Here is an 8479-nt window from a genome sequence, read left to right as displayed (position 1 = left end):
GTTATTACTTTTACTTGTTGTTGTTGGTCACTACCTTTCTAGCTTTGATCATGAGTGACAATGGACGTACACTTAACTCGGGAGGAGAGGCTGGCGCCCACTCATTGAGCACTTCGATCTGCAAACCATTCTTGATGCAACTATTTACGTAGCTTGATATCAAGTGATGACGCTTTGATACATTGGGTACACCGAGCCATGTTGTAACTCGTTCACCCTCTTCCATGTAGTTGCTCAATGGGAATACCTTTCGTCCATTGACCTCTACAAGGTCTTGTTCATTTGGGTTGCTAGTACGAACAGGATGCTCAACTTGAAACATCAGCACGCCATTGGGTACCAATGCATCGTACATCCTCTTCATGAACTTGTCAAGATCTACAACGTAGTGAAATGCGTAGAGAGAGTGAATGAGGTTGTATCTCTCCTTCTTGAGTGACATTGTCTCTATATCTTCGACTTGGTAGACTTGTCTTTGATCACCATTTGCCAACTCACGAGCACGATTGATCATCAGATGAGATAGATCGTAGCCTTCGACCAATGCAATACCTAATGACATCAATCTTCTTCCAAAGTTACCATCGCCACAACCTAAATCCAGCACTGTAGCATCTTTAACATCTGGCAACAGTGAGTAGAACAACTCATTGCCCACTGCAGCCTCTGGATACTGTTGATATATCTGAGAATACCTTTCGAAGAGTAATGGTATGTCGTAGAAGTTCTTATTGGATGCCATTGAATGATTATCTATTAAATGAATGATGGTTGATTCAAGTTTATTATTAAATGGTGGTGAACTGATCTGGTCCCGTTGATCAAGCTTTGACCCATGGTCTCAAATGTCAAGGGTAATAGCTCTAATTAAGATGAGGGGCAAGTAGATGGTAGAAGACTTGGGAGAATCCTTTGAGCAATCCAAGATGGGCTCATATACATCATCCTTGTTGTCATTAATGGAAATTGTTGGTGGCATGGGTAGAGTTTCATTCTTCACTGGCTTCAGAAATAGTATACCTGATGAGGTAATCTTACCGATAGTACGACCATTCAACATGGTTTGGTTCGTCACAACTTTGCCAGAGAGAGAATAGTGGATCATTTGACTTAGTCCAATTGGTCCACCAACTACTTCCTCCCACCTATCGACTGAATAGACCCTTTTGACTACCTTTGTTGTCTCCCTCATACAATCTTGTAGGGCATTATGTCGAAATAAAGACAGTATGAGATCCAGTTTGGCGATCTGATCATAAAACAACTCCAGGAATCTTGGTATACCTCCCAAGCTATCCAAGATAGAATTTAATGATGATTGATTATACTTTGAGTCTCTGAGGACCCTCCAATTGTCTGAGTATTGTTCCATCAATTGTTCAGAGAGAGTTGTGGGAATTGCTTCCAGGAGAAAAGTCTGGTGATTCATCTTGGAGAAGTTTATTGCCTCTGATGCAATTTGTGGATCTGCTCCAGTCAGAACTGGCAGAATAGATTGGTTATTGTGATCAATTCCGAGTCATGAAGTTATTTGAGTACTTCGATACTCGAAAGCCCAACCGAGAATGTCTCTACAAGTTGTTTGCAAATGTCAACATATTTCAATGTTGGTATGTATGATCTATGATTCATAAGATTAATACAAATTGTCAAACCAGAAGAGTGATACTGATAACTTACATTATTCTGATATCATCTTTAAAGTTGACATTGATGATTTTGAAGACTATATTAGATTGTGATGTTAACATAAGAGAGGTGATGGTTATAGAGATATAATTTATAGTATGAGTAGTAATATTTACTAGAGCTGGGAAAGAAAGTACTATATATAGTAGTAACTACTACTGGTCCAGTCTTCTAAATTCATCTATTATCTTTATTACTCTTCATCTGTAGTTTATGGTTTAGATCTTTAAAAGTGAGGTTCTGTAGATGTTTACTTGGAAGAATTACATAGACTTGTAAAATCAATTAATTGATTGATTGAATGATTGATTATGGTTGTGAAACAATCAATTGATTAACAAACTGATAATATCTCATTATTATATCAATAGGGATCAACTGGTCTATATTAACCGTTTATAGACTTGGTAAACTTCTTAAAAGTTATTTTTGATTGGACAGAATTTCCCTAAGATAGACAAACCAACCAATCTGCAGAGGGAGGTCCAGTTGAACTGTCTTGGCCGTCAAAACTTCAGTTTTAGGATTGGATAGGTGTTTGAAATATTGGAAGGGTGTACCCCTTCGTTTAGTCCTCCAAATGAATGAAGGGATGGATGGCAGTTGGAAACCCACACATCATGTCAAGCTTAAGATGTGTTGACTTGGATAGGGTAACCGAGTAGGTGTGTGTGAAGATCTATGTGTATGAGGGAGGGTGTTTGAATTGAATGAAAGAATGAATGAATGTCGGTGTTGTTGTTGAGTGCCACTTGTCAATCTCAATCAAACAATATAGTTGTTGTTTTAACATCAACAACATATCATTCATTCACAACATATCACTTTTATTAGAGGTAATATCTTTGTTTGATTCATCCTATCTCAATCTTGTATACATATATATATATATAAATAATTAAATATCTCCATTCAAACAATGAAACATTCTTTATTGTTTATCACTACCTTGTTGGTACTGACATGGCACGCATTAATAACTCAAGGTAAGTTAATATAATCAAAGAGGCAAAACTGTCTCTAATATTAATATTATTGTTATAATTATAAATTATATAGGTTGTTCTTCATTCCCAACACCTATTCCAATTGATCTGAATCATCCAACAATTCAAAAGGCATTCAATGATGTTGACCAAATGCTTGAGGCCAACATGAAGGCAACAGGTGTACTTAACTACATGGCTACAATCACATATCGTGATGAATTAGTTTGGTCCAAGGCTTATGGACAAGTTAATCCTCTGGATCCAAAGTCTCCACCTCTAACCATTGATAACACGTAAGTTATTAATCATTCTTCACATCATACTTACTGGTATTAACTGTCTTTTTGTACAATGATTAGTGTAAGAATTGCTAGTATTACAAAGACCTTCACTGATTTGATGATGTATGAATTGAGGGATAGAGGTATTATATCTCTTGATGACCCTGTCTCAAAGTATTACCCAGAGTTCACCGTTCGTGATCCATATGGAACTGCCCGAGAGATTACCTTCCGTCAATTGGCATCCCATCAGACTGGTTTGCCAAGAGAGGTGCCATGTAACTTTGATGAACTCCAGGATCCAACCAAGTGTAGTGAAGCCACTATCTTGGAGAGATTGGGCGAGACCTTCCTCATCCTACCACAATACTACCATGTCCATTACTCCAACCTTGGAATGTCTGTACTTGGTCGTACTTGTGAGAAGGCTGCCAACAAGTTGTACGAGGACTATGTACAGGAGAAGATCCTCAATCCACTTGGAATGCTGAACTCATCCTACTACTACGATGACATCAAGGACCGTATGGCTGTTGGTCTAAACTTGGACAATGGTACCTACTCTGCCGCCGACATCTACCCACTTGGCTGGGGTACTCCAATGGGAGGACTGTACTCTTCTGGTCGTGACATGGCAAGATATGCTGCCTTCTGGTTGTCAGAGGAGAATGTGATCCTTGACTCCTCAACTGTGCACCAAGCCATCCAAGCTGGTGTCTACCTCGTCAATGATGGCCAGTCATCATACGGAACACCATGGGAGACCTTCTTCAGTACCCAGAACAACCTTTGGATTAGAGAGAAGGCCGGTGCACTTGATGGATACCGTTCACAACTTGGTCTGGTGAGAGAGTATCGTCTCGGTGTGTTCATCTCTGCAATGCTCTTCATCAACACTGAGGACGTCTGGATGATGGATGCCATGGACATCCTCATCCCTGCCTTTGACGCTGTATTGAGGGAGGCTGGATCACCAATCCAGATCCCAGGTGTGCCAGTCAACACCTCTCCACACAAGGCCTCACTCCCTAACTCTGCCTTTGTTGGTCTCTACCTGGACGATATCAATGGTGAATGTTTCCGTGTGATGGAGAATGGAGAACAACTCACTGCAGACTTCTGTGATGGCAGAACCTTCAACGTGACGGAGTTCTCTTCAGAGACACCAACTCTCAAGAGGATACAGGTGGCCGATGCCTCGCTGGACACTTGTTGGTACATGACAATGGGTGAGAACTACGAGATTGCCTACTTCTACTTTGGTGATGATCGTGCCACTTCTGTAATGATCATGGGTCAGACCACTCCATTGTACTCGACCAACCCCAACGAAGTTGTGGCAAGGAAGAAAACAATGTCAGCCAGAAGAATGTTCAACTGAGCTCTCTTCCATCTTCCCTGTTCTTCCTACCCTCACAACACAACACAATAAACTCCTTCTACAACATGTACTTTACCCCATTAAGTGTAGCCATCGATGCCCGATATTGGATGTCATGTAGTTAAAGTTCAACTTAGATGGTGTGTGGTTGTGTTATTGATTAAGGTCGTGCGTGCCCCTGGGTAATATAGATATCTACTTACTGATGTATCCTACTTCCTGTTCTTTTGGGAAGTAGCAGTCGTGATGTTTGATTGGCAACAGGCAACAACGTCATCATCATCCATCATATCCACAAACATCCAAAGTTTTAAAAGAAGTGATGGTGTTACAAGGGGCTGGAGTGATGATAAATTTAGTGAACCCATTTATTTGTAGTTGTTGGTGCCCATTCCCACTTTGGATATTTATTTGATTGATTGATCAAACAAGCAATGCCCATAGAGGGAACTTTTTGTTTCAACATAAACATAAGTTTGTGAATGATAATGGAGGGTAGATAAAGGTCACAAGGCCAGGAGCTCTGAAACAGACCTCCTCCAGCTTGACATCTCCATTGATGGTTGGGCCATTGCACCTGTCACCGACACCCTAGCCAGCACATTAACCAAAGACCATCACCAACATTAGTGGCACAGATGAACCCGATATGATGGTGTGTCAATCGATCAGCAATTGGATCGATCAATCATTCATCAATCAGTCCTCCAACGTTCAACCTTCCTCTTCAATCAATGTATGGAGTATGCGTGAGTGTGTGCGTTGTTGTCGAGCTGTTTAGGATATATCCTCGAGGTGTGCCTACCTAGTTAGACTTACTAAGCTGGCCTTGGCCCTGGATTGGACAAGTTGTTTCTAAATATCGACCTTACCTAATCTAATCCAATTCAAGGAAGTTGATGATGGTGATGTTGATGACTATGTGTGTGTTGCCCAAGGACCACAATAGGGTGAGGCGAGGCCTCGTGGTCAACCTCTTGTTCCCTGGAGAGGTTACGCAACTTTCTTGCTTCTAAGCTCGATCAAGGTAAGCTTCACACGTGTCGTGTCGTGTCGTGTCGTGTACTGTGGATTGAGGAGCTCCTGGATGGATAGATGGAAAGAAGCTTCGAGACCTCGATCGTCGGAGTCGCATGCGCACCAACCAGAGTGCGTACCTCAATCATTTCTTTTAATAACGCCTGGTCGTATAGGGTTCAACTAAACATACTCACTCACCTTCCAAGATTACAATCAATTCCACTCTCCTCCCCAAGTCCAACAACAAATATATCATAATCATAATCAACTCATACTTTACTATCTCTTCATCCATCCATCCATCACTCCATCACTCCATCACTCACTCACTCAATCACTCAATCACTCAATCATTCATTCCACAACCCTGTCATTCATACTACAACTCCAATGCCACTTGTACCAACTCAAAGCACTACTCCCACCTTTATAATGTTAATAAGTAGAGACGACCCATCCAGTCAGTTACTCTTCATTATTGATTCCAAAGTTTAGACCTCCTTCCAAATCAAGCCACATCCAGCAGCATCCAGCCATCCATCCCCCTCCTCCAATCAATGGATCAATCTCCCTGTCATTATCAACACCAACAACTACCACAAGTGCTACAACATCAACGAGACCAAGAGTTACCTGTACAACATGCTGTTCAGCCAGTGTACGCAATGGACAATGTAGCTGCCGCAGCAATGGACACCGTAATGTGGACGGATGCCAACACCTCTGCCAACGACAACAACAATATTGTTGACTCACAATCATCGTAAGTATATTGGAATAGTATGTGTAGAGAGAGAGTTGTTTGTTATTATCTTTAAGTAGTACCTACCAATAAGCTCGTCGTTCTCTGAAGCATGGTGTCCATTCGCCAAACATGTGTCATGTCCTACACCTACTACACATTGTGCACCGCAATGCAACGGCAACGGCAACGATGTTCATATTCACACCGGGCGCCGAGCCGATGTCCACCACCTCCACCAACAAGTTCATTGTTACACTTTACAAATCTATGTTGCCAATCCAATCTCTATATACATATAATGCAATGTCAACTGAACCAGACGAACTATCGTTTGTGATAATGTGTATGTGCGTGTGTATCTGAAGTCTGTGTGTGAATGATCAGCTGATCATGTGATCGAATGTGTGGGACAAACACACTCACACTCACACACAATGTGGAGTGATCTGATCAATCATTCAAGGGACATACAACCATGATAATGCTGTCATATTCATCACCCCCAACACTCCACATATAGCATTAGAGGCAGAACTACTATCCACATTGTTGCCTTATGAGGAAATAAACTCAAGACACACACGGATAATTGACGACGGTCCATCCAACGATAACTCCTCACACACGCACACACTCACACTGATCAGCTGATGATCATCATCCATTGTGTAGAGTTGACCATGCTTGACATCTAGAAACATGATGTTGACTCGTGTTGACTCTGATCGTCCTCACATCACCACTCCGCACCACAACACTGCACACTCCGTGGATCATATGATAGAATGTGTGTTTGGATGAATTGATGTATGGATTGACACACGGACGATCAATCAATCAATTGTCCACTAGTTAAACCATTATACACTGTGTTTCCGTGAACAATCCCATCACACGGCCTGATGACCCAGGCGGCGGTACAAGTTGGCAATATATTGTTGAGTTCGGAAGCATACTTTGATTCATCATTGTCCTGATCACACATATCAATATCCATAAAATTTTGTCCATCTGGAAAGAAATAATAATATAACAATAGAATATATTTATTTATATATTTATATTTATAGATTATTTATTTATTAAAAAATAATAATTATTTATTATAATATCCAAAACAATTAATTAATCCAATCAATCATATCAATCAATCAAATTTAGAATCGATAAGATGTTCTCCAACAATCCATATAATAAGAAGAACTTACAGTTCCCATTCAAGCTACCATCGATATTGGATATCATCAAGGATGGAATGCATACAGTTAAGCATATCGAATGGAAAGAGGACCAAACTCCACTATTCTGGAGTTTATCACATGTCCTAAGTCAACTTCCAATAATAGGTGATGAAGTATGTATCATATTATCAAACACTTAGGTCAACAACATAATACTAATACATATTCAATATTAATAGATCGTAAAGAGAAATGGATATGCTAATCCTACACATGCTAGTTTGTTTGTGTCACCAACTGGTGAGATACCAAGGATAACCATACCAGACTATTTGGTACGTTTGGTAAAGTTCTCTCCGTGCTCAAAGGAATGCTTCATCATGATTATAGTATACATCAATCGTCTCATCACTCAATCAAACTTCATCGTAACGAGCTTTAATATTCATAGACTTTTAATCACTGCCATACTAGTGGCTTCCAAATATATTGATGGTAAGGTCCAGCCCATAAGCCTAAGAACTTTGGAATAGTTCCCAAACTAACTCTTACGCTCACTCAATCATTTATATAGATATATTCTATAACAATGAATATTATAGTCATATAGGAGGTGTGACTAGGGACGAGCTCAATAAGCTGGAAATTGATTTCCTGACTTTGTTGGAGTTTGACGTCTCATGTCCATGGTACGAGTACTTGGAGTACTTCTCACTGTTGGATAACTTTGTTGCTCACATCAGACAACTCAGACACAAGAATGCCATCCAGGCACCAATTGCTATCCAGGCATCTCCAGTACCAGTACCATCTCATATATCATTCTCGGCCAGTTCATCACCAACTGCATCAATGTCACCAGTACCATCAACTACAACATTCCCATCCAACATGCCAATCAAGACCAACTCCAACAACACAACTAAAGTTATGACCAACAACAATTATATAATTGTAAACAATACTGGAAACAACAATCATATATCAACATCATCATCATCTCAATCATCTCAAGTAGTTCAACAAATGTGTAATAACAGTAGTACCAACAATAGTAGTAATGTTACACAACCAGTGAATGTACCAACGGCCACTGCCAACATCACGACTACACGTAGAAAGTCCATCATCCGAGATCAGGCATTCTTCCCCATGCCAACATGTATCTCATAGTTGGAGCCAGTCATACCTAT

General features: G+C 40.4%; 3 protein-coding genes across 3 annotated transcripts; 2 read left to right on the top strand and 1 right to left on the bottom strand.

The window, feature by feature from the left end:
- Positions 1-10: 10 nt before the first annotated feature.
- SAMD00019534_087790 (hypothetical protein) lies at positions 11-742 on the bottom strand (the record flags this gene model as incomplete). Its single annotated transcript, XM_012896136.1, has 1 exon — positions 11-742. The coding sequence occupies one exon, from the start codon at positions 740-742 to the stop codon at positions 11-13; it is 732 nt and encodes a 243-aa protein (XP_012751590.1).
- Positions 743-2608: 1866 nt separating this feature from the next.
- On the top strand, positions 2609-4340 carry SAMD00019534_087780 (hypothetical protein; the record flags this gene model as incomplete). The annotated part of the gene is made up of 3 exons (XM_012896135.1): positions 2609-2675; positions 2749-2971; positions 3038-4340. The coding sequence occupies 3 exons, from the start codon at positions 2609-2611 to the stop codon at positions 4338-4340; spliced, it is 1593 nt and encodes a 530-aa protein (XP_012751589.1).
- Positions 4341-6025: 1685 nt separating this feature from the next.
- Positions 6026-8459, top strand: SAMD00019534_087770 (hypothetical protein; the record flags this gene model as incomplete). Its single annotated transcript, XM_012896134.1, has 4 exons — positions 6026-6123; positions 7267-7459; positions 7526-7781; positions 7861-8459. 4 exons carry the CDS (start codon positions 6026-6028, stop codon positions 8457-8459), a joined length of 1146 nt encoding a protein of 381 aa, XP_012751588.1.
- Between the last annotated feature and the right edge of the window lie 20 nt (positions 8460-8479).

This window comes from Acytostelium subglobosum (genome assembly GCF_000787575.1).
Source record: "Acytostelium subglobosum LB1 DNA, scaffold: scaffold19, whole genome shotgun sequence".
NCBI lineage: Eukaryota > Evosea > Eumycetozoa > Acytosteliales > Acytosteliaceae > Acytostelium > Acytostelium subglobosum.
Note: the sequence above shows the minus strand (reverse complement) of the source record. Positions and strands in the feature narration are given on the sequence as shown.